General features: G+C 35.8%; 1 protein-coding gene across 1 annotated transcript in view; it reads left to right on the top strand.

The window, feature by feature from the left end:
• The first annotated feature begins 20,887 nt into the window (after positions 1-20,887).
• Positions 20,888-27,027, top strand: part of PYROXD1 (pyridine nucleotide-disulphide oxidoreductase domain 1) — a 29,070-nt gene continuing 22,930 nt past the window's right edge. Inside the window, exons 1-2 of the mRNA XM_044229373.1 lie at positions 20,888-21,033; positions 25,236-25,316. Of these exons, the coding sequence (XP_044085308.1) occupies positions 20,950-21,033; positions 25,236-25,316 (165 nt within the window). The 5' untranslated portion in view covers positions 20,888-20,949. The remainder of the gene's footprint in view (positions 21,034-25,235; positions 25,317-27,027) is intronic.

The following is a 27,027-nucleotide window of genomic DNA, read 5'->3' on the forward strand; positions in this document are numbered from 1 at the left end:
ATGTTATGGAAAGCTTACAAGCATTGGCTAAACCAGCTCCAGCACTACAAGTTGTGAATTTGGACAAGTTCATTAGCTTCAGTTTTATAAACCATTTGTAATTATTATATATGATGTAATTATTGCACTTACATCAAATAATGGCTGAGATGATCATTCTTTCATACAACAAATATTTTTTTTAAAGATTTTATTTATTTATTTGACAGAGAGAAATCACAAGTAGACGGAGAGGCAGGCAGAGAGAGAGAGAGGGAAGCAGGCTCCCTGCTGAGCAGAGAGCCCGATGCGGGACTCGATCCCAGGACCCTGAGATCATGACCTGAGCCGAATTGCTGAGTGCCTATTCTATGCCAAATACTATTCCAGGTGCTAAGAAATCTAGATCTCTACTTCATGGATGTTTGTTCTGATTGAAGAAAGATAATTTTAAAAATCAACATAATAAGATTAAGAGGGAATCTTTTCCCCTCACTAGGCTTATTTAATAAATACATTTAAAAAAAAAAAAACAACTCTCCAGGGTTTGGAGAGAGGCAGGATCAAGATGGGATTTATCAGTGTTTTCAGAACTTAGATGTCTTTCTGAGGCCAACCTACAAGCTCTGTCTGCCTACACTTCAATTGCCTGTGTGCTTGTAAGTTTGAAGTTATTTAGAAACAAAAGTAAGCTATATTCTACCAGCCATTCAGAAATTGTTTTAAGATCGCCATGGGGATCTTTGGACATATTTTTTCAATCCTCATTTTTAGTGAATAAGCTCACCTTCTGTCGTGACTCTGTTCTGTCTTATTTGTAAGCACTCCCTTAATCACACACATGCACATGTACATACACATGCACACACACACACACTGAAAGGGTAACCTGCTTTCCTGACTCATATGCCTGCCTACCTAGGACTTTTATTTGGCAACTTACAGGACCAGCATCTTCAACATGATACTGACCATGCTGGATTTTCATCTATAGGGTAGGGACTGGGATACTCCTTTAGTGAGCCTCTTTTCTAGTGGACTCACTAGCCAAGTGCTGAGGAACATATGCACAGGTCTTCAGGTACAATGCAGCATATGGTAAAATCTACTAAACATTATTAAGGGATCAAAACAAATGTTGGAAGCAGAGGTAGGGTCAATAGTGACAGCTTAAAGGACTTTGTGTTTCACTGCTGCTGAGGTAGGTATTTATTCAAAGAAGAAGCATCCAAAAATAATTGAGAAGCCTCTTTTAAACTCTTACTGTTTGCTTCGCTCAAGACCTCATCTCAAATTTGCAGCTCTGGACATAGTGTTCTTTGACAATAACCCCATTGTAAAGATCCTACAGTCTAGATCATAGGATTGTGTTTCTTCTCATTTAAGTTGTGGCAACCATTGAGGGGTAATTCATTAAAACCTAAATTCTGGCCTAAATACCATCTCACAACACTGCCAAACATGGTATATTGATGCCTGCTCCCCCACCATAAAATATACAGACTAACCACTGGATGGATAAGATTAAGCAGGATTCAGAAAACTATGCTTTCAGGCCACATCTGATCTGTAATTTGCTTTTATAATCAAAGTTTTATTGGAATACTGCCACACTCAACCATTTAAATTTTATCCCTGGCTACAATCAATAAAAGCATTGAATAGATGTAACAGTGATCTTATAGCCGTGAAGTCTAAAATTTTTAGGTTTAGCCCTTTATAAAATCAAGTTTGCTGACCTAGTATAGAATAATGCTTTTGGTGGCAGCAATGCCAGTGTGGAATCATATCAGCAGAAGTTCTGATAAAAACTGGGACTTACAGCTATCCAGATACCAATGTGAAGTATCGGAATGAATCTGTGTGTGGCTAGTGACCCACTACCATCCTTGTCTCAAATAACCTTTGAGATCATCGTTATATCACTGAGTCGTAAGGTTCAGAAACTTCCTTCAAAGTCTGTACATCCTGCTCTCTCTGAACTTCACATGATGTGTGTTCTCTTCACTCCATTGCACATATTCATTCCTCTCAGTAAGCACTGCTTAGTCAAGTAGCTCCCTCATAACTCTTTAAAATCTATTGAAATAGTACTTATTTATTTTTTCAAGTTTTATTTAAGTTTCAGTTAGTTAATCTACAGTGTAACATTAGTTTTGGGTGTACAACTTAGCGATTCAATGCTTACATAACACCCAGTGCTCATCACAAATGCCCTCCTTACTCCCCATCACCTATTAGCCCATCTCCTAACCAACCTCCCCTCTGGTAACCATCAGTTTGTTCTCTATAGTTAAAGTCTATTTTTTGGTTTGCCTCTCTCTTTTTCTCCCATATGATTGTTTTATTTCTTGAATTCCACCTACATGTGAAATCACACAGTATTTGTCTTTCTCTCACTGACTTACTTCGTTTACCATAATACTCACCAGCTCCAACTGCATCATTGCAAATGGCAAGATTTCAATCTTCTTTTATGGCTGAGTAATATTCCATTGTATGTATATACCACATCTTCTTTATCCATTCATGACAATAGCAATTTATTACTAGATATGTCTCCTGGGGTAAGGAAAATGAAGGCAAAAAAATTAGTGGGACTTCATCAAAATAAAAAGCTTCTGTACAGTGAAGGAAATAATTAATAAAACTGAAAGGTTTTAGGAATGGGAGAAGATATTTGCAAATGACTTCTCTGATAAAAGGCTGGTATCCAAAATATATAAAAACCTTACATAATCCAACACCCAAAAAACAAATAATCCAATTAAAAATGGGCAGATGACATGAATAGACATTTTTTTGAAGAAGACATACACATAGTCAACAGACATATGACAACACGCTCAACATCACTCATCATCAGGGAACTATAAATCAAAACCACAGTTAGTTGTTACCTCACACCTGTCAGAATGGCTAAAATAAACAACACAAGAAAAAACAGGTTGCAAGGATGCAGATAAAGGGGAAACCTCTTGCACTGTTGGTGAGAATGCAAACTGGTGAAACCACAGTGGAAAACATGGAGATTCTTAAGGTTAAAAATAGAACGACCTTATGATACAGCAATTACACTATTGGGTATTTATCCAAAGAATAAAAAAAAACTAATTAAAAGGGATACATGCATCCTTTATAATTTTTTGTGCTCTCTTTTTAAAATGTGGGAAATAATTCTTTTAGGAAATCATTCATTTAGACAAAGATATATTTTATGGGCCTCAGGAACACAATTACTATCATCATACCTCTTTGTTTACTTGTTTCCATATTTGTCCATGCATGGATGCTTTTATATGCAAAACCTAAGACCTTATCAATAAACTGCATCTCACTGTCTGATTTTCCCCATCAACCCACCTCCTGTTTCACCCAGTTCAAAGTAACCATCCACTTAAATCTTGTGTTCACCATGAATCTTTCATTCATCATTCATTTGCTTTCATTTTTATGTAGTTTGCATTTGTGCATATTCCTAAAGAGGGAGAGAGTGTGTACACACCCATGCATGCATGTGTGTGTTTAATTGTTTTAAACTTTATAAAGAAAGTTTCAGGCTGTATATAATTTGAAGGGACTCAGTTTTTTCACCTATTACTATGATTCATTCATTTTGTTGGATATATTATTATAGTTAATTTGTTTTTATTGCCAAGTAAAACTCCATTGGGTGGATGTACCACAGTTAAGTCATCTACTTTCCCATTAAGGACATGTAGGTTTGTGAAATCATAGAAAATATATATTGGTTTCTGCTCCCTGCTCCTGCCACAGAGCTCCCCAAACCCTTGTAATTTCCTAAGTGATAAGAGCACAAAGAGTATCTTGTTATAATTTTTTTTTACCCCATCCTTGACACAGGGTTCCTGGATTCTATTGGGAGAATTCTAGGTGAGTCCCTGGGATGGGTCCTGAATGGGGCCTGGTCACCAGAAAGACTAAACTATGATTAGAAGCTTGGAATTTTCAGTTTCACCCCCCACCAACATCTTCCAGTGTGAAGAGAGAGGCTGGAAATGGACTTAACACACCGATCATGTTTATGTGAGAAAGCCTCTATAAAATCCTGATAGCACGGGGTCCAGAGAACATCCAAGTTGGAGAACACATCCTCATACCCGAAGGGTGACATATCACAATTCCATGGGGACAGAAGGGCCTGTATTTAAGACCTTCCCAGACCTTGCCATATGTATGTCCTCACCTGGCTGTTCATCTGTGTTCCTTACCATATATGTAACAAACTGATAAATATAAATATAGGTGTTTCCCTGAGTTCTGTGAGCTACTCCAGCAAATTAATCAAACCTGAGGAAGGATTATGCGAACCTGCAATTTGTAGTCAAATTAAATAGAAGTTGCGGATAACCTGGGGGTCTACTACTTGTGATTGACATCTGAAGTTGGGGGCAGTCTTGTGGGACTGAGGCCTTAGTGAGATCAGATGCTATCTCTAGGTAGACAGTGTTGAAATTGAGTAAAATTGTAGGACACCCAGCTGGTGTTACAAAGAATTGCTTGATGTGGGGAAAACCTCACACAACTACAGTGTCAGTCCAGTGTTCTATATGCATGTGGTAGTGGTATCGGAGTAAAGGAGACACATAGGGAGAAATATGGGAGGAAAAAACTGGATTTTTTCACAACTCAGAAGGGAGCACTCTAGTTTCCAAACATAGAATTGCTTCTCTGGGTTTTGCTGTTAAGAAGAACTCCTGTGGGGCATATGAATGGCTCAGTGGGTTAAAGCCTCTGCCTTCAGCTCAGGTCATGATCACAGTGTCCTGGGATCAAGCTTCGGATCAGGTGGGCTCTCTGCTCTGTAGGGAGCCTGCTTCCCCCCTCTGTCTACTTGTCTCTCTGCCTACTTGTGATCTCTGTCTGTCAAATAAATAAATAAAATCTTAGAAGAAGAAGAAGAAGAAGAGGAAGAAGAAGAAGAAGAAGAAGAAGAAGAAGAAGAAGAAGAAGAAGAAGAAGAAGAAGAAGAAGGAGAAGAAGAAGAAGAAGAAGGGGAACTCTTGTTATACAAGTGAAAATACTTTTTTTGAAAATAGGCTTACCTGCAGAAGGGTATGAGGTAACCGGTAACAGGTAACTGAGGGGATGTGAATGTTCAAATTTAGGAGGTAAATCCAAATTCTTTGCTAGTACTTATGTTACTTTATACTCAGCAGAAATGCATGGAAGGAGTTATTGAAGTACAGACTTGGTATTTTCAGACTTTTTCATTTTTCTCGAAAGGATGGGTATAAAAATTATCTCATGATTGTGATGTGTAACTCCCTGATTAATAAAGAAAATTGAACATTTTCTTTATATGTTTGTTGGCTATATGTGTATCTTCTGTGATGTGTCTGCTCATTTCTCTGGTCTATTTTTCTATTGAGCTGTTTGTGCTCTTCTTACTGATGAGTAGGTCTTCTTTGTATATTATTGATCCTAATCTATTAGTTGTAAGCATTGTAAATATTTTCTCCCACTTTGTTATGTGTCATTTCATTCTTTATCTTGGCCTTTGAAGAATAGAAATTTTTACTTTTAGATAGTATAGTCAAATTTTTCAGTTTTTAAAAATGCATTGCCAATGCCTATTTGTGACAAGAAAACCCTGTCCAAAAATATTTTTATTTAAATTCAATTAATTAACATATAGTGTATTATTAGTTTCAGAAGTAGAGGTCAGTGATTCATCAGTTGCATATAACACCTAGTGCTCATTACATCACATGCCCTCCTTAATGCCCATCACCCAGTTACCCCAACCCCTTCCAAAGTCCGCTCCACAGCCCTCAGTTTGTTTCCTATGATTAAGAGTATTGGGGTGCCTGGGTGGCTTGGTCAGTTAAGTGTCTGCCTTGGGCTCAGTTCAGGACCCCAGGGTCCTGGGATCAAGCCCCATGTCAGGTTCCCTGCTCTGCAGGGAGTCTGGTTCTCTCTCTCCCTCTGCCATTCCCCCTACTTGTACTCTCTCTCTCTCTCAAGTAAATAAACACAATCTTTTTTTAAGAGTCTCTTATGGTTTGTCTCCCTCTCTAATTTCATCTTGTTTTATTTTTCCTTCCCTTCCCTTTGACCCTTTGTTTTGTATCTTAAGTTCCACACATGAGTGAAATCACAAGATAATTGTCTTTCTCTGATTGACTTATTTCAGTTAGCATAATACTTTCTAGTCCATCCACACCATTGCAAATGTTAAGATTTCATTTTTGATGGCTAAGTACAGGGTGGTTCGGTAGCTCTACTTTCAACTTTTTGAGGGAACTCCATGCTCTTTTCCAGAGTGACTGTACCAGCTTACATTTCCACCAACACTGTAAGAAGGTTCCCCTTTCTCTGAATCCTCATCAACATTTATTCTTTCCTTTCTTGTTAATTTTAGCCATTCTGACTGGTGTGAGGTGGTACCTCATTGTAGTTTTGATTTGTATTTCCCTGACACCAGTGATGTTGAACATTTTTCATGTGTCTGTTGGCCCTTTGTATGTTTACTTTGGGGAAATGTCTATTCATGTCTTCAGTCCATTTTGTGACTGGATTATTTGTTTTTAGGGTGTTGGGTTTGAGATGTTCTTTATAGATTTTGGATACTAGCTCTTTATCAAATAAGACATTTGCAAATATCTTCTCCCATTCTGTTGATTGTCTTTTGGTTTTGTTGACTGTTTCTTTTGCTGTGCAAAAGCTTTTTATCTTGCCCAATAGTTCATTTTTGCTTTGTTTTTCTTGCCATGAGAGATGTGTCTATCAAGTGTTTGCTGTGGCCAAGGTCAAAGAGGTTGCTGCCTATGTTCTTCTTTAGGATTTCAATGAATTCCTGTCTCACATTTAGGTCTTTCATCCATTTTGAGTTTATTTTTGTGTATGGTGTAAGAAAATAGTCTGGTTTCATTCTTCTACATGTGGCTGTCCAAATTTCCCACACCATTTGTTAAAGAGACTGTCTTTTTTACATTGGATATTCTTTCCTGCTTTGACAAAGATTAGTTGTCTATAGAACTCAGGGTCCATTTCTAGATTCTCTATTCTGTTCCATTGATCCATGTGTCAGATATATGTGTCTAATGATTACAATTTTGTAATATATGAAGTCTGGCATTGTGATGCTACCAGCTTTGGTTTTCTTTTTCAACAGTCCTCTGGCTATCCAGGATCTTTTCTGGTTCCATACAAATTTTATGATTATTTGTTCCAACTCTATGAAAAATGATGATGCTATTTTGATAGGGATTGCATTGAGTGTATAGATGGTTATACACATTTTCATAATATTTAATAATATTTATATTTATAATATTTAATATATTATATTTATAGTATAAATAAATTTATAATAATATAATATTTAATAATATTTATTCTTTCAGTCCATGAGCATGGAAACTTTTTCAATCTCTTTGTGTCTTCTTCAATTTCTTTCATAAGTGTTCTATAGTTCAGAATGCAGATCCTTTATGTCTTTGGTTAGGTTTATTCCTACATATCTCATATTATCTTTGGTGCAATTATAAATGGGGTCAATTCCTTAATTTCTTTTCCCTCTGTCTCATTGTTAGTGAATATAAATGTAACTGATTTCTGCACGATTTTGTATCCTGCCACTGCTGAATTCCTGTATGAATTCTAGCAAATTTTGGGTGGAGTCATTAGGGTTTTCCACATAGAATATCATGTTATCTGCAAAGAGTGGGAGTTTAACTTATTCTTTGCCAATTTGGATGCCTTTTGTTTCTTTTTGTTGTCTTATTGCTGAGGCTAGGACTTCAGGTACAGTTACTATGTTAACAATAGTGGCGAGAGTGGACATCCCTGTCATGTTTCTTACTTTAGGGGAAAAGCTCTCAGTGTTTCTCCATTGAAAATAATATTTGCCGTGGGCTCTTCACAAATGGCTTTCACAATATTGAGATATATTTCCTCTATTCCTACACTGTGGATAGTTTAAATCAAGAAAGGATGCTGTATTTTTGTCAAACAATTTTTCTGCATCAATTGAGAGGATCATGTGTTTTTTGTCCTTTTATTAATGTAGTGTATCACAGTGATTGATTTGCAGATGTTGAATCACCCTTGCAGTCCAGGAATAAATCCCACTTGGTCATGGTGAATAATCATTTTAATATATTGTTGGATCCGATTGGCGATCTTGGTGGGAATTTTTGCATCCATGTTCATCAGGGATAGTGGTCTGTAATTCTCCTTTTTGGTAGGGTCTTTGGTTTTGGGATCAAGGTAATGCTGGCCTCATAGAAAGAGTTTGGAAGTTTCCCTTCCATTTCTATTTTTTGAAACAGCTTCAAAAGTATAGTTATTAATTATTAATTATTCCTTAAATATTTGGTAGAATTACACTAGGAGGTCATTTGGTCCTGGGCTCTTGTTTGTTGTGACATTTTTCATTAGTGCATCAATTTCTTTGCTGGTTATGGGTCTGTTCAGGTTTTCCATTTCTTCCTGTTTCAGGTTCCATCTCTTCCAGATTGCCTAATTTGTTGGCATATAGTTGCTCATAATATGTTCTTATAATTGTATTTCTGTGGTGTTGGTTCTGATCTCTCCCCTTTCATTCATGATTTCATTCATTTGTGTCCTTTCTCTTTACTTTTTGATAACTCTGGCTAAGAGTTTATCAATCTTATGAATTCTTTCAAAGAACCAGCTTCTGGTTTTGTTCATCTGTTCTACTGTTCTTTTGGTTTCTGTATCATTGATTTCTTCCCTAATCTTTATTGTTTCTCTTCTCCTGCTGTATTTAGGCTTTATTTGGTATTCTTTTTCCAGCTCCTTTAGGTGCAAGGTTAGTTTGTGTATTTGAGACCATTCTTGTTTCTTGAGGAAGGCTTGTATTGCTATATACTTCACTCTTAAGACTGCCTTTTCTGCATCCCAAAGGTTTTGGAGAGTGATGTTTTCATTTTCACTTGCTTTCATGAATTTTTAAAATTCTTCTTTAATTTCCTGGTTGATTCATTCATTTAGTAGATTGTTCTTTAACCTCCAAGTGTTTGTGTTCCTTCCAAATTTTCTCTTGTGATTGATTTCAAGTTTTAAAGCACTGTGGTTGAAAATATGCATAGTATGATCTTAATCTTTTTGAACTGGTTGAGAACTGATCTGTGACCCAGAACATGATCCATTCTGGAGAATGTACCATATTCACTCAAAAAGAATGTGTATTCTGTTGGTTTAAGATGAAATACTCTGAATATATCTGTGAAGGCCATCTGGTCTACTGTGTCATCCAAATCCCTTTTTTTCTTGTTGGTCTTCTGTTTAGATGATCTGTGCATTGCTGTGAGTAGTGTATTAAAGTCCCCTATTATTGTATTATTATCAATGTGTTTCTTTAATTTGTTACTAATTGGTTTATATAATTGGCTGCTCCCAAGTTAGGGGCATAAATATTTACAATTGTTAGATCTTCTTGTTGGATATATTCTTTAATTATGATATCAAGTCCCTCTTCATTTGGTTTAAGATCTTATTGGTTTGATATAAGGATTGCGACCCCAGCTTTCTTGTGATGTCCATTAGCATGAGAAATTGTTGCTCACCTCCTCACTTTCAATCTGGAGGTGTATTGGGGTCTAAAATGAGTCTCTTGTTGACAAGATATTGATTGGTCTTGTTTTTTTTTATCCAATCTGATGCCCTGTGTCTTTCCATTGTAATAGTTAGCCCATTTATATTCAGAGTAATTATTGAAAAATATGAATTTAGCACCATTTTATTACTTGTAAATTCTGTTTCTGTGTATTATCTCTGTTTTTGTTTTTCTTGTCATTGTTACTTTTAGGCTCTGTCATCCCTTAAAGTATCCCCTTTAATATTTCTTACAGGGCTGGTTTAGTGATCACAAATTGTTTAAGTTTCTGTTTGTCCCAGAAGCTTTTTATTACTTCTATTTTGAATGACATCCTAGCTGGATAAAATAGTCTTGACTATATATTTTTCTCATTTAGCACCTTGAGTATATAATGCCAGTCCTTTCTGGCCTGCCAGGTATCTGTGGACAGGTCTGCTGTCAACCTTATGTTGTTTCCCTCATATGTTAAGGTCCTCTTGCTCTGAGCTGCTGCTGCTTTCAGGATGTTCTCTTTATCTCTGAAATTTATAAGCTTGACTATTATATGTTGGAGTGTTGATGTATTTTCATTGATTTTGAGGCATCTTCTCTGTGCCTCCTGGACTGGAATGCCTATTTCCTTCCCCAGATTAGGGAAGTTCTCAGCTATAATTTGTTCAAATAAACCTGACCCCCCTCCTCTCTCCCTCCTTCTTTAATTCCTTCTCCTCCTCCTTCTCCTTCTTCTTTTTTTTTCTTCTTTCCAATTATTCTAATATTGTTTCACCTTATGATATCACTGATCTTTTGAGTCCTCCCCTCATGATCCAATTGTTTACCTCTCTTTTTCTGAGCTTCCTTACTCTCCATCATTTTGTCTTTTATATTACTGTCTCTCTCTTCTCCCTCATTAATCTAGCAGTAAGAGCCTCCATTTTTTATTGCATCTCAGTAACACTCTTTTCCATTTTGAACTGATTACATGTTAGTCCTTTTTTCCTCTGGTATATGTGCTGCCGAAGCGAGCACCTTTTTTCCTCTGGTAAAGATACTCTAGAGTCTTCTAGGTTTTTTGAAAGTCCAGCTAGTAATTTTATAATCATTGTTTTGAATTCTGGTTCTAGTTCTAATGCCTTATTATATTCATATGGATTAAATCCCTGGCAGATGGGGTGAGTACTCCCATCTTGTCATTATGCCCAGAAAGGAATAGATGAAAGAGCGAGAAAATACAAAAATAGCAACAATAACACCAGAAAAATATACACAGAGCAAATTGGGAAACAACAGAACCCACCCCCCCACCAAAAGAGAGAGAGAGAGAGAGAAACTGAGAATAAAGTCAAAGAAGGTGAACAGAACAGAACAATAAACTAGATCCTGACTGTATGTTAGAAGAAACTAGATCCCAAAATAAGAAGGAAAGAAAAAACATATATACAAAAATAAAATTGAATAAAATGAAAAGAAACCAAAAATGAAAAAAAAAATAAAACATAAATGTGAAAATGACAACTTAAAAAAAGATTTGATAGAATAAAAAAAATAGGTGCTGCCTGGGTGGCTCAGTGGGTTAAGCCTCTGCCTTCAGCTCAGGTCATGATCTCAGGGTCCTGGGATCGAGTCCCGCATTGGGCTCTCTGCTGGGCAGGGAGCCTGCTTCCTCCTCTCTCTCTCTCTCTCTCTCTCTCTGCTTGCCTCTCTGCCTACTTGTGATCTCTCTCTGTCAAATAAATAAAATCTTTAGAAAAAAAAGAAAGAAAGAAAAATAACTGGAAAAAAAAAAAACACCTGAAACTGAAAGGCAGAAGAATCATAAGAAAAATCTACAAATGCGATATACTGTTTTCCCCTAGTACTGGAGTCTTACAGTTCTCTATGACTGGTAAACTTGGCATTAACTGGATATTCCTGCTGGTCTTCTGGGGTAGAGGCCTGTAGCTCTGATTCTCAGGTGTCTTTTCCCTGATTGGAATTGCATCACCTTTCCAGGGGGCCAGGCTAAGTTAGTGGCTCCAGATTGCTCTCTGTGACTTTTGTTCCTGGAAGGATTTCAGCACTGATTTGAAGGATATAAATGGCTGTGCCCTGATATTTAGCCCCAGAGCTGAAAGTTCACACCCCTTACTCTTCAGTATACTCTTGCAGAAAAGCAGTCAATCACTCAGCTCCCTGGTTTTCCTCTGAACTCTATGTTCATCCAGCTGTAACCAAGTGTTTCTATCTCAGGCACGCAACCCCACTTTGAGTCTCTACACTTTACAGATTATTATGGTGCACACCCATTTTGTTCTTTCTGGGGCAGGGAAGAGGGTCTCACCATGGTTCTGCCTCTTGGTAGGCCCCTGCTCGGAGAGCGCTTACCCAACCATGTAGCAGTTCACAGTTTGTGGCAACACCAAACAAAAAGACAGCACCTGGGCTCACTGTTTGTGAGTGGTGTCCCGGCTCTAATGCTTGGGATCTTTGCTGCACTCAGGCACCCCTGTTCTTTTTGTGATTCCAGGGATCCTGAGATCATGCTGTCCCACCCGGGATTCCACTCCTCTTCACCACCTGAGCACGTTTCAGGCATGGATGTCTCCCACCGGAGTAGATTTGAAAGTTCTGATTTTGTGCCCTGTTGCTCTATCACTTTCCAGTAGCTGGCTTATGGAGGCTCCCTCCCCCACAGTTTAACTTCCAATATATCACCTTGGATTCACGTCTCCATACCTCTTACCTTGCAAAAAGTGGTTACTCTTCTATTTGTATAATTGCAGCAATTCTTTTCTCATATCTATGGTCGATTTTGCAGGTGTTCAGAATGATTTGGTAACTATCTAGCTGAATTCCATGGATCAGACAAAATTAGGGCTCCCTACTCCTCAGCCATCCTAGCTTTAGGTTCCCCAAAATATATATTTTTAAAAAACTAATTTTTTTAAATGAAGCTTTAAAATTATGGTTTTGATATGTAGATCTTTAATATACCTGGAGTTGATTTTTCTATATGATATAAAATACTAACCCAATGTATTTATTGGACAATTTCTCATTTCCCCATTGATTTCTCAAATACCACAGTTATATACCAAAATTCCAAACACATTTGGGCCTTTTTTTGGACTCTCATTTTATTCTGTTTGTCAATTTAGTTCTTTACTATTACCACACTGTGTTTATTACCATGTCTTTATAATAATTATTAGAATAATAAACCCCCTATACCCCACAGGCTTTCCTTAGAAGCACCTGTTTGTAACCTTTTTTTTTTCTTAAGATTTTATTTCTTTATCTGACAGAGAGAGAGATCACAAATAGGCAGAGAGGCAGGCAGAGAGAGAGAAGGAGAAGCAGGCTCCCTGCTGAGCAGAGAGCCCAATGCATGGCTTGATTCCAGGACCCTGGGATCATGACCTGAGAGGAAGGCAGAGGATTTAATCCACTGATCCACCCAGGCACCCCTGTTTGTAACATTTTACTTGGTTATATAAAATCAGAATAATCATCAAGTTTCATGTCTATGAATTGTATTAAATCTATGGATCAATTTTTAGGGGAAATATCATCAGTATGGTATTTAACCCTATCTATGATCATTGTATTTCTATCTGGAACTTTAAAAAAATATTTCTAAATAAAGTTTCGTAATTTTTCCTATAAATATACCAATATATTGTGTTAAATTTAATAATTTCATAAATAATTTTATAAGTTTAAGATTCTTTTCCTTCCATTCCTAAGTTATTTGAAATATTTACCATGATTACCTGTTATAATTACCTGTTTTCAACCATTAATCAAATGATTATATGTTTTTCTCTCTTAATCTGTTAAGGAGTTACATTCATGAATTTGTTTTGTTGGTTTTCTAAGAAAATAAATTTTGAACTTTCTCCCTCTTTTTTTTTTTTTTTTTTAGATTTTATTTATTTATTTGACAGACAGAGATCACAAGTAGGCAGAGAAGCAGGCAGAGAGAGAGGGAGAAACAGGCTCACCACTGAGCAGAGAGCCTGATGTGGGACTCGATCCCAGAACCCTGGGATCATGACCTGAGCCGAGGGCAGCTGCTTAACCAACTGAGCCACCCAGGTGTCCCGAACCTTCTCCCTCTTTAATAAGTTAGAGTTAATTTATCCAAAACTAATTCTCTGTAGCCTATCCTTGCAAAGCTCCACTGGAAACCAGCTATTTTTTTAGTTCATGAGGCAATCATTCTTGGTAGAGTTTTAAGGTGAACTCTCAGGCCCCTAGTTCTGTAAGGTTTGGATCTCAGTCCCTGAGGGCTGGTGCCTTCCCATTAAAAATGCCATAGTAAAAGATTAGGGATAAAGACCAAGATTCTACCATGTTACTTGGTAGCATTTTTTAAAATTCCCAAACATGTGGGGATTTTATATTAATGTTTTGTTGCCAAGTTCTAACTTCTAATTCATCCTAACTTGTTCATATATTTTAAATCTTTCTAACTTTCTATATGTTTGACTTATCAATAATCAGAAGAGTGTACTGACATTCAGTACTGTTAAAATAAATTTGGATGTCAGGACCCAGAAAATGAAGGTCACCTCAGTGACCTTGACCATGTCACAAATGTAAACTTAAATAAGCCTGCACTCACAGAAAACACCTCTCAAAGTATCCTAACATGCACCAGTTACAGTTCTCCAGCTTAGCTATAGTAGGTTACCATATCCTAGAAATTGAGACCTGCTACCCTAAACTCCCAGCCAATCATGCCTGTTTCCAAGTTCCCTCCTCTAACGTTCTACAAAACTCCTTCTTACCCCAAATCCCTTGGGAACAGTGTTCCACGGCTTGTGAGTTACTGTAATCCTCCAACACATGAACCGCTTTTTTCCTTGAATACAAGTCATCACTTGTCATTAAATTGTTTTAATTTTATCATTTGACAGTACAATACATTTGACAGTACAATGGATATATCAAAGTCTCTAATGTCTATTATTTAATGTCTAATGTCTATTATCTAATGTCTCTAATGTCTATTAATTGTGATTCATGTAATTTAAGGTTTAAAATTTCTACATTTTCCAAATGTATTGAAATCTTTTTATCATTATGTGATGATTTATTCTATTCTTTTGCAGGGGCGGGCAGAGGGAGAGGGAGAAAGAGAATTTTAAGCAGTCTTCATGCCCAGTGGGCAGCCCAACACAGGGTTCAATCTCACAGCCCTGAGATCATGACCTGAGTGGAAATTAAGAGTCAGACACTTAACCAACTGAACCATCCAGACACCCAACTTTCTTTTTTTTTTTTTTTTAAAGATTTTTATTTATTTACTTGATAGACAGAGAGAGATCACAAGTAGGCAGAGAGGCAGGCAGAGAGAGAGGCGGAAGCAGGCTCCCCACTGAGCAGAGAGCCCAATGTGGGGCTCGATCCCAGGACCCTGAGATCATGACCTGAGCTGAAGGCAGAGGCTTAAACCACTAAGCCACCCAGACGCCCCAAGGCATCCAACTTTCTTAATAGTTATTTTTTATCTTGAAGTCTACTTTATCTGATATAAGTAACTATACCAACTTTATCTTGACTAAAATTTGTCTGATGTAATTTTTTTCATTTTTTTACTTTTGATCTTTACATGTCCTTATATTTTGTGTTTCTTTTGTAAAGATTATACATTTAGATTATTTGCCCTATTGACCACTTCTGTATCTTTTAACTGGGGAGTTCAGTCTAATTGTATTTCTTTTAATTACTTGGACCTGCTTCTACCATCCTAATTCATTTTTTCACTTTGTCTCCCTTTTACTAAGTTTCTTTTAATTCAGTTCAACTGGATCAGTGTAAATGGATGGCTCAAAGAGGGAAAATTCTAAGGACAAATAAAACATTACTGATGTGTTTGAAACTATTAAGCTGGAATATTAAGTGTTGAACTTCATGATTTAGAATATTAAGTGTTGAACTTACTGATCTAGGATGTTAACTTCATGAAGACAGTAAGTAGCACATAGTAGGTACTTACTATGTTAATTTGGTATATTCCTGACATATCTTCATTCTTTGGACAGTTTGGGAATAAGGTAGAAATAGGAACAAAGAAAACTAAGCAAATAAAAAAGCAAGGCAACTATGAACTCCAGGAAAAACAAAAAATGTTGTATAAGACAAGGAATGTAATCATAGTATAAAAGCAGCATTGAATAATATTTATATGGTCATAACTATATAAACATTGAATACATATTTAATAAAAATTATACTTGACTATACTGGGATGCTATCAAAAGGGGTATTGTGTGTGTAGTTGTATTTATGAGGGATTATTTAAGAGTTGCATCTTTTATAGGAAGAAATAGATAAAAAGTATAAAGCTAGTTACTTAGATTAAAAAAAAAGTGATGCCAGTAAGAAGCATAAAATGATGTTTTTATTAAAAAAAAACACCCTTGGGGCGCCTGGGTGGCTCAGTGGGTTAAGCCGCTGCCTTCGGCTCAGGTCATGATCTCAGAGTCCTGGGATCGAGTCCCACATCGGGCTCTCTGCTCAGCAGGGAGCCTGCTTCCCTCTCTCTCTCTCTGCCTGCCTCTCTGCCTACTTGTGATTTCTCTCTGTCAAATAAATAAATAAAATCTTTAACAAAAAAAAAAAAAAAACACCCTTCTTTAATGAAGGGTTATTTGGAAATGGGGACAAGTGACAAATACTATTATTTTTGTTGCAAGTTTTGCAAAATTATTGGCATCTATATATACATAATTTTGATATTGATAAAAACAATTCATTAAAAACAATTTATTAAAACAATTCATTAAAAAATTTAAACAAAATATAAAAAAATAAAAACTGTATGAATTAGTATACTTACTCAATGACCAAAACTATGTGTAAAGATGGGAATTGGTGCATATCAAAGAGAAGTTAAATCATGCTAAATTTCTTGAATTGTTTGGGACGTTAATGGAAGCATACACATTTTAGAAAAGTACAATGCACATATTATTGAAATTTAATTGCAAGGGGAGACAAACCATGAGAGACTGTGGACTCTGAGAAACAAACAGAGGGTTTTGGAGGGGAAGGGGGTAGGGGGATGGGTGAGCCTGGTGGTGGGTATTAAGGAGGGCATGTGTTGCACGGAGCACTGGGTGTGGTGCATAAACAATGAATTTAATAAACACACACAAATTAAATTTAATTTAAAAAAAAGAAATTTAAAGATAATCAACAAACTTACAGAATTAGAACGTTCAGCTTTGCTTTGAGCCTTATGTCATATAAGAAAGATGAGAGACTGTCTCACTACACAATATCTTTTTCAGAACACCTCCAGCTTACAGAAAAAAAAAAAAAAAACATACTTTTTTCCAACATATCATGGGTCTCCACAGAAGTAGGGGAGGATTTTGCCAAAGAATGGCAAAACTTTATGACGCCATTCCCACTCCCACCCTTTACCTAGATTACTCTAAGGATGAAGACAAGAGCAATACTAATATTGGAATGCTATATCTTAGTCCAAAAACAACAGAAAGAAACTAAATATGAGTCTCCTTCATTCAGCCAAAATTCTAGATGAAGTTTCCAAGTCAGTGGTGTCCCTGGGTGTCAGCTGAAGAAGGATATCCTACCTGGAGAAAAAAATGTATCTTAATTTAGCTTCATGATTAAGATAAAATAGTTAGGTACACAAACAATGGGAAAGCAGATCTCTTTGAGTGAGAGTCAGAGGAAATAAACAGAATCAGACCACTGAGAACAACAGATACTGGAAATTTCAGTCACAGAATATAGAACACTTATTTATAAAGATTTAAAAGGTAAGGGAGTTTCTATTTAAAACAGAGCACTACCAGGTATTTACCTTGAAGATACAATTGTAGTGATCCGAAGGGGCACGTGCACCCGAATGTTTATAGCAGCAATGTCTACAATAGCCAAACTATGGAAAGAACCTAGATGTCCACCAACGGATGAATGGATAAAGAAGATGTGATATATATACACAATGGAATACTATGCAAAAGAAATGAAATCTCGCCATTTGCGATGACGTGGATGGAACTAGAGGGTATCATGCTTAGCGAAAATAAGTCAATCGGAGAAAGACAACTATCATATCATCTCCCTGCTATGAGGAAGTGGAGATGCAACATGGGGGGTTAAGGGGGTAGGAGAAGAATAAATGAAACACGGGTTTGGGAGGGAGACAAGCCATAATTGACTCTTAGTCTCACAAAACAAACTGAGGGTTGCTGGGGGGAGGGGGGTTGGGAGAAGGGGGGTGGGGTTATGGACATTGGGGAGGGTATGTGCTTTGGTGAGTGCTGTGAAGTGTGTAAACCTGGCGATTCACAGACCTGTACCCCTGGGGATAAAAATATATTATATGTTTATAAAAAAATAAAAAAAAAAACAAAATAAAAAAACCCATTTATTTATTTTTTTAATAAAACAAAAAACAAAAAAAACCAGAGCATTTAACTCTTAATACATGGAACAACCTTGTTGATTCTCTGGAGAATTATGCTGAGTGAAAAAAGTGAACCCTAAAATGTTACTTATTGTTTTATTCCTCCTCTCTCTCTCTCTGCCTGCCTCTCTGCTTACTTGTGATCTCTCTGTCAAATAAATAAATAAAATCTTAAAAAAAAATAAAAAAAGAGAAAATAAATAGGTGTTCAATTTTCTACAAACACCAGATGCTGTAACCATTCTATAACTGGTAATACATTAGATTACTCCAACATGTCAAAAAATGAATCATCGCACAGCCAGCTAATGCGTCTCTTTAAACACATGTTTCATCCTCCTGAAGAAAAACTTTTCCCTTTATGAATGCACTTTCATAACCACAATAATAATATTTTTTGATGTTATACAAAATGTTTTTTTTAAACAGCTGCCCTTCAAAATCGTGATTCATACAATAAATAACCTCATCTGAACCAAACCAGAAATTGGTTAAACTTTTGTCTCCCAAATCTAATGAAGACATGTGAATTTCTTTATGGAATCATTGTTGCTAGAAAATATTTTGACTGAAGATCATTTTGATGGCTAGAATTCAAAGTCCCATGTAAACCTGAAAGTATTTTCAAGACTAAAATGGAGAAATTTGGCTAAATTTTCATATAAATTTGCTTTGGGATAACGTGAACATAGAAACAAAATTAATAGGAAAGATAAATAGTATTTGCAGTATTATTTGAAACTATTTAATTTTTTTCTTTTTCAAACATAAAATTCTTTGATACAACTATTTCTAATGCTAGTATTTTATGTCAACTAAAATAAACTGAATCCATTTGATACTATAATTTAATGTTTTTCTCATTTGGAAGGAAATATGCTAGACCTTCTTTATATTTCCATTTATTTTATGGGATCTACAATTTCAACAAACAAAAAGTAATAATACAGAGTGTTGTTCCTTTCTCTTTCCTTAGTATAATAACTAGCTGTGGGAAATATACTTATTCATCAGAAAACAATCTGAATTTCTCTTACCTTCAGTGTAGCTGATGTTAAAATATTGTCTTATACACTAAAATGGAAAATAGTTAAGTATCAAGATAAGTAAATAATAATTCCATTCCAGTGGCCTTTCTTCATTTCCTCTGAGTTCGAGGCTGTTCTCTTTGCCCTTCCTCAAGGGGATTTGCTTTCATAATACACAGGAGGATCTTGACCCTGGAAAATGAATCTAAAGGTCTTTAGAGGACTCCCTGGCAGTTCCGTGCTCCACCTAATTACTAATTCATTCAGGACATCTACACTGAGCACTCACTACTAATTGAAGATTGAGGATATAAAGGGAGACTAGTAATAATCTCTGAGATTAAGGAGTTCATGGTGGTGGGGGGTAGGGTCAGGTGGAATAGTAGGTAGTTTCAAAATAAGGTGTTATAAGTCTAAATTCAGAGGTTGACAAGGTGCTATTGGAGAATATCGAGAGAACACCTAGCTCAGTCTTAAGGACATTTGATAAAGCTTCTCAGGGAGGAAGGTGATGACTACTTGAAATCAAAGGTCAGTGAGGATTTAGCTAGGGAAATCAGTTGGAGGAAAAGCATTATAAAAAAAGTTATGTGCAGATGCTCAGAAAAAAAAGAACATGCCAAATCTTGGATGCTGCCAGTATGGTTCAATATATATAGAGCAGAGTGAGTGAGATCATGTGAAAATAAGAAGCTACAGGAGGAGTAAACAAGACTAGATTTCAATGGGCTTAAAGTACTATTTCCTCTTTCTAGAAACATATTGTTCGGTTGTCTAAGCTGGTAATAAGAATTGGAATCACTATTGAACTCCCTACTATTTACTTTATTAAAACACAGTAATTACTAGGATATCAGTAAATATCTGTAATTACATGGTAGGTTTTCCTATTTATATAGAATGGTTATTTCCAGAATTTAAAGCATTAAGAGGGGGGGGGTCGTAATTACCAGTTTTAGAGTGAACCATTTAGAGAAATTGTACCTTCTTAATATTATAGTAAAGCACTAAGGGAAAATATTATATGAGATAGTAAAGGTAATATAATTAGCAAAATAATGAAAATAGTGAATACTGTAATGTGAATATAGTAAAAAATCTTTAAAAATTTTAGTCATTTCTCAAAATAAATGAAACGTATTAGCAGTAAAAATAAGATTGGGAATATTTATATATTTATTTTAAAATTATTTTTATTAATATATAATGTATTATTTGCCAAGATTGGGAATATTTAATTCCGCCTTCACACATACTATTTACTAGACACTTTGGAAGAATGTTCATTTATTTTGACAAAATGGCGAGCAATTCTCTATAGTACTGGAAATTTTCGCTGAGGTCAAAACTGTAAATGGAAATAACTTTTCAGAACAATTCAGTAGTATTGCTTTACTTTGCTTTAATATGCCATGACGAATGTGCTTCTAAAATATAAAATCTTGGATTGCTAGGCGAAAGGTAAGAAAGGATGATACAGCCTGTGACATAAGAGTTTAAAAGCTAAGTCTTTATCAAGTTTCTCCTAAGAATGAATAGTGAAAACCGGGGCGGTTCACTTATTCTGAGAATGCTCTGTCCTGTGAGAACTTTGGTCTGTGTTTAGAGAATTTGCTGAGCTTCTCTTGGCTACCCAACCTCTTTACTTTCTCTTCTTTTATTTTGTTCTGTGTCTTCTCCTTATCAAACTATGTGGAAAAACCACATCCAGGCGACTGGCAGTAAAAGAAAACTCTGGAATCAGAGAAACGTCTTTGGATTTGGGAATCGCGGTCCGAACCGCAAACTCTAGAGCGCTAAGTATGAGCTGCCGGGCATCCGTAGCTCAGTCTCAGGCTCGGCACCGGCACCGGAAGTGGCGGCCCAGCGTGACTTCCGCTCTCGGAGTACAAGGGCCGCGGGTCGCCCACTGGTTGTCCGTAAGGTAGTGGGAGTTTGAGAGCATGGAGGCAGCCGGGCCTGTCTCAACGGCCGGGAAGTTTGTGGTGGTCGGCGGTGGTATCGCGGGTGTCACCTGTGCTGAGCAGGTAGGCTGGCGCGCAGAGCCCCGCCGCTTGCCCGACCCCGGAGTCCCTCGTTGGCCGCTTCCCTCCCGCCGCACTCCTCCTTGCTCTCAGGTGTTAGAGGCTGCGTCGTGGTCCCTGGTCGAGGTTTGTTAGAGCCTCTCAAGTTTCGCCCTGGGCTCAGGGAGGAGTAGGGAGCAAGGTTTTGGGGGGGGGGGGACTCCAAAGCTGACTGAACCAGATTCTGGTCCTGGTTATGTCAGAGCAGCAAGAGGGCTTAAAACTAGTAAGTACTTGGTCAGAAAATTCAGCCCTTTTTCTTAATTAACTGATTGAATTCAGCTTCCGGGTATATGCCGGATTCTTAGTTCATCGTAAATAACTGATAAACTCTTAACGTTTTCTCTTACGCTTTCTCAGACTATACTTCTAGTCTCTACAAGATGGAAGAGATTTCATCTCAAGTAATGTTTTGTAAAACAACCAGCAAGAGATTAAATGTAGCTAGGACTGCTTTTCTGATTCTAGTGAATAATCAGACAAAATAAATACCTGTGTACATTCAAAAAAGGACTGTTTCGTTGATATAAAGTAAACATTCAGCAATTACTGAAGTCACAGAAGTAGAGCAAGAAATTCAAGAGATTTTTGCAAACTTTTAATTTTTAGGGTTTTTAAAATTTTCCGGTTTTTTTTTTTTTTTCACCAAGTAAACACCTATGATCCAGGCATTGTACTAAGGGCTGATTAGTTATATATAAACAAATCGTGCTACCTCCTTTTTTAGAACTCACAGTCTAGTGGAAGACATGTAAATAAATCGTTCCAATTTAGGGGTGCCTGTGGAGTTGGCAGGGTGTAAATCAGGGAGGGAGTGGCCTTTTGTCTTAGTATGGAAAATTGAATAAAAGTTCACCAGATAGACAAGAAAAACCAGAGGATCCAAAGGGAGGCAAGGATATAATCTTAGGTGGAAAAAGTATGGCATTACCTAAGAGCGGCAAAGCTTAAAGAACATGGTGTTTGGAGGAGGTGACCAGAAATGAAGGGAGGAAGATTGGCAGAGACCAGATCATAAAGGGACATGGAAGTCTTGCTAAGAATTTAGCAAGAAGTTGCAGGTAGTGAGATGATTTGGAACAGTGGCCTAATGTGGTCAAATGAAATATTAGGAGAGGTGGTTTGTTTCACTGCATTTGGGCCAGGGGCAGCTGGTTAAAATGTGACTGGAAGGCCAGTTGAAAGGTGAATTTAGTAGTACAAAGAAATTTTGAGGGCCAGGTGTACCAGTGCAAACAAAGTGGGGAAATAAATTACAGAATATACAAAGAAAAGAAAGGTGGAGAGAGTGGTAATATTATCAAGTATTATAGAAAGTTCAAATGAGATGATACTGAAAAGAATCTGGTGAAGTTTAAAGATGTATAGATGAATTGAAGATGTTCTTTTTCCCCCTTATTGAATTATTGACATACAGTATTGTCTTAGGTATATGTCATAGTGATTGGATATTTTCGTACATTATGAAATGATGACCTAATAGGCATAGTTATCCTCTATCACTATACAAAGTTATTACAATATTATTGACTATATTCTTTATGGTGTACATTACATGCCTATGACTTACTTATTTTATAACTGGAAGTTTGTTCCTCTTAATTCCTTTAATCTATTTTGCCCAACTCCCCTCCACCCCCAACCCCTTTCCATTCTGGCAGTCGGCAGTTTGTTTCCTGTATCTATGAGTTCTGTTTTGCTTTGTTTTATTCTTTTGTTTCCACAAATAAGTGAAATTATATCGTATTTGTCTTTCTCTGACTTACTTCACTTAACATAATTACTCTCTGGATCCATTGATGTTGTCACAAATGACAAGATTTATTTTATCTTATAGCTGAATAATATTTCATTGATATTTATACCGCATCTTCTTTATTCATTCATCTGTCAGTCGACAGTTAGGTTGCTTCCATATCTTGGCTATTGTAAATAATGCTGCAGTGAACATAGAAATGTATGTATCTCTTTAAACTGGTGTTTCAGTTTTCTTCTCTTACATACCTAGAAGTGGAATTGCTGAATATATGGTAGTTCTATTCTTAATTTTTTGAGGAACCTCCATATTGTTTTCCATAGGAGATGCACCATTTTACATTCCAAACAACAGTGTACAGTGGTTCCCTTTTCTCCACATCCTCACCAACACTTATTTCTTATCTTTTTGATAATAGCCAATTAGTTGTGAGGTTTATCTCATAGTTTTGATTTGTCTTTCCCTGGTGATTAGTGATGTTGAGCATGTTTTCATGTGTTTATTGGCCATCTGTAGGTCTTCTTTGGAAAAAACATCTTTTAAGTTTTGCCCATTTTTAAATTTTTTTACATTAAGTTGTGTAATTTTTTATTATATTTTGGATATTAACCCCAGTTGGATATGTGACTAGCAAATATCATCTCCCATCCAGTAGGTTGTCTGTTTGCTTTGTTGATGGTTTCCTTTTTTCTGCAAAAGCTTTTTAGTTTGATTTAATTTTGTTTGTCTTAGCTTTTTAGCTTTTTGTTTTACCTTGCCTGAGGTGAATGGTTCAAAAAATATTCCTAAGCCTGGTGTCAAAGAGCTGATTGCTTATGTTTTCTTCTAGGAGTTTTATGGTTTCAAGTCTTATATTCATGTCTTTAATCCATTTTGAATTTATTTTTGTATATGGTATAAGATAGTGGTCCAGTTTCATTCTTTGGCATGTAAGCTGTTCAGTTTTCCCAACAGTGTTTACAAAGAGAATTTTTTTCCCCGTTACATGCCTCCTTTATCAGAGATTAATTGACCATCATATATGTGGGCTTAGCTCTCTGTGCCATTCCACTGATGTGTGTGCCAGGGCCATACTATTTTGATCACTACAGCTTTGTAGTAGGGTTTGAAATCAGGTAGCATAATACCTCCAGCTTGTTGTTCTTTCTCAAGATTGCTTTGCTATTTGGGGTCTTCTGCAGTTCCATACAAATTTTAGAATTCTTTCTTCCAATTCTGTGAAAAATGCCACTGGTATTTTGATGGGGATTGCATTGAATTTGTAGATTGCTTTGGGTAGTGTGACATTTTAACAATATTAAATCCATGAGCATGATAGACCTTTCCATTTATTTATGTCTTCCTAATTTTCTTCTGTCAGTGGCTTATGGTTTTCAGAATGTAGGTCTTTCACATCTTTGGTTAAATTTATTCCTAGATATTTTATTCTTTTTTATTCAGTTGTAAATGGGATGGTTTTCTTAATTTCTCTTTCCAGTAGCTCGTTATTAGCATATAGAAATGACCACTTATTGTGTATCAGTTTTGTATTTTTTTTACTGAAATTTTACTGAATTCATTTGTTCATTCTAATAGTTTTTTGGTTGAACATACTCAGTTTTAATGGTATAGTAGAGGAAGAGCTAGAAATTGGTAGAGTTTAGGAACCAGAGTGTGATTTAAGAAAAGTCTTTCAAGTTTAGAGAGAGTGAGGTTGTAACCAGAGGAAAATGATGAAACAATTAGCAAGTTAAGCCTCTAAATTCTGTTGAAGCTAATACTAAAATGGTTTTGTTTTCCCAGAGTGTATACTGGTTGGGCATTTGGAAGAGGCACAATAGCAATGCCAAAGCACTTGGGAAAAGTCAGGCTAAGATTCTGAGTGTTTATTAGTAAGGATTTGCTGTAATACTATCCTACTGCAGGGAAATGAAAATATTATTTTAAAATAAATAGAAGTTGAGTAAAATGTGTAAGCCTGACAATTCACAGACCTGTACCCTGGGGCAAATAATACATTATATGTTAATAAAAATAATTAATTTAAAAAAAGTAAATAGAAGTTGGTTTAACTGTTATTTAGGAAAATATTTTCTTCTCATTCTCTGCATGACAACTTTGAATTGGCATTAAGATAGTTTAAGTAAATAAGGAATACATCTTTATATCATTTTTCTTGTTCAGGAGACTTTGTTAGTGTTTAGTGTAAATGTATTACTTGTTTTATCAGTATCAGTGTTGAATATTACTCACCACTGCCCCATAAATAAGAAGAAAGAATAATGGAGACCTTTAGGTGTGGAAAAATGAGTTTATAGTTTCCTAGGTTAATAACATTATTAAAATTGCATTATCCTCCATGGTATATATAATAATACCTAAAGTTATTTATCATGTATTTTCTCCCAACTTTTTTTTTTTTTTTAATAAGTTGGCTATTCAGTTTCCATCAGAAGATATTCTCCTGGTAACCGCTTCTCCTGTTATTAAAGCAGTTACAAATTTCAAGCAGGTAAGAACCTTTGTATAACTTTCTTAGTATTAGTGTTTTTAAATTTCAGTATCTTGCATAGTAGTGTAATTATAGTTTTTAAATGTTTAAAATGACAAATGTTCTTTTGATAGTCATTTTAAAATCAAAGCTCAAAGTTTAGAATTATATATTGAATATCGAGAGCACCCAAATGATGTTGAATTTCCTTTATTTTCTTCCCATCTTTTCCTCCCACTCAAAATTACTTTTGAGAAAATTTTAAAGTGTTTTTGAGGAAAAATGTTATACAAATATGATTACAAATGTATTTGGATATCATTTTATATATATATATATATATATATACCCACACACACACAGTTGTATATATACATACATAAACAGTTGTACATGTTTGCAAATCAGAAAAGTGCTTCTCAGTCAAGTTTACATGTGCAGATGTTTCAGATGTGTAATGAGCATCTGAGAACACTTTGTAGTTCCATGAATTTACATTACACACATCATAACATTACATTGAGAGTCTGAGATCATTTGGCTAATAGTATCATAGAAGAGTTAGCTTTAAACGTTTTGATGTGGTACCTTACATCAAAAAAAGTTTTGATGTATGTCCTATTATATGTATATTTACATATTTATAAATTATGCATATATTGTGCTATAATTATGTTATAATGCCTGTGCAAAAAATTAAGCCTTTTGTTTCCATACCTCAGTGAAGAATACTACCATAGTCTTTAATACAAATTTTCCCTTACATCCTGATAATAAAACTTTCTCATGTTGTAAACCGCTAAGACCAAGAATAATTAAGCGCAATATATTGTTTGTTTAGAACCTGCTTAGAGATACTTAAGGTATCTTACTACTTAGGTACAGCCAAAGCACTTACGGGCTTGGGAGAGCCAGAGAATAAATTATGACTATTAATCTCTGAAAAGAAAAAAATATACATTCAATTATAGGCTTAGAGCACATACATAAGAGAAAGATATATAGCTGGGTCTTATAAGTGTTTTTCCAGAAGACTGAATTTGGTGTAACTATTCCACAGTTGTAAGACTTGAGTTCAATTTTAGCTTATTTTTTAAATTTTGTACACTAGAAGGAAAACAGTCTTGGGTTCTAGGCCTAATTTATTTACTGGCTATGTAGCCTTGGCAAATCTGTATCTCAGTTGCTTCACTTGTAATATTAAGGTAATAATATTTTCCTTGCTTAAGAAGTATTAAAGTTGTATAGGTTGGGAGTTTAAGATATACTAATATATGTGCAAGTGTATTAGAATAACAAATATTATGCAAGTGTTAGTTATTCATAATATTAAGAAGTAGGAACTTGCATCCTTTTTATCATTTATCAAACTCTTATATATCAGCCAGTGTGCTAGGTACCCAGAATACAGAGATTGAAAGAGCTTATACCAAAAAGTCACTAATGGTTATCTCTGGAGTCAGGGGACAGCAGTAGTGGTGGGATAGTGTGAGATTCAGAGAACGGTAAAGAGGCACATTTTATTTTATCAGGAATTATTTATTTAATGTTAAAGAACATGTTTTTGTGGCTTGTGTAATTTCTAAAGGAGAAAATACTAATTTTTACTAATAATAACTCACATTACTTATGGAGTATTTACTATGTACCAGACACTCATCTAAATGTTTTAAATGTATTAATTTAATCCTTAAGTAACTCTGTGAAGTAGCTTCTTATATTATCCCCACTT

Source organism: Neovison vison, chromosome 12, assembly GCF_020171115.1.
Source record: "Neovison vison isolate M4711 chromosome 12, ASM_NN_V1, whole genome shotgun sequence".
NCBI classification, from domain to species: Eukaryota; Metazoa; Chordata; class Mammalia; order Carnivora; family Mustelidae; genus Neogale; species Neogale vison.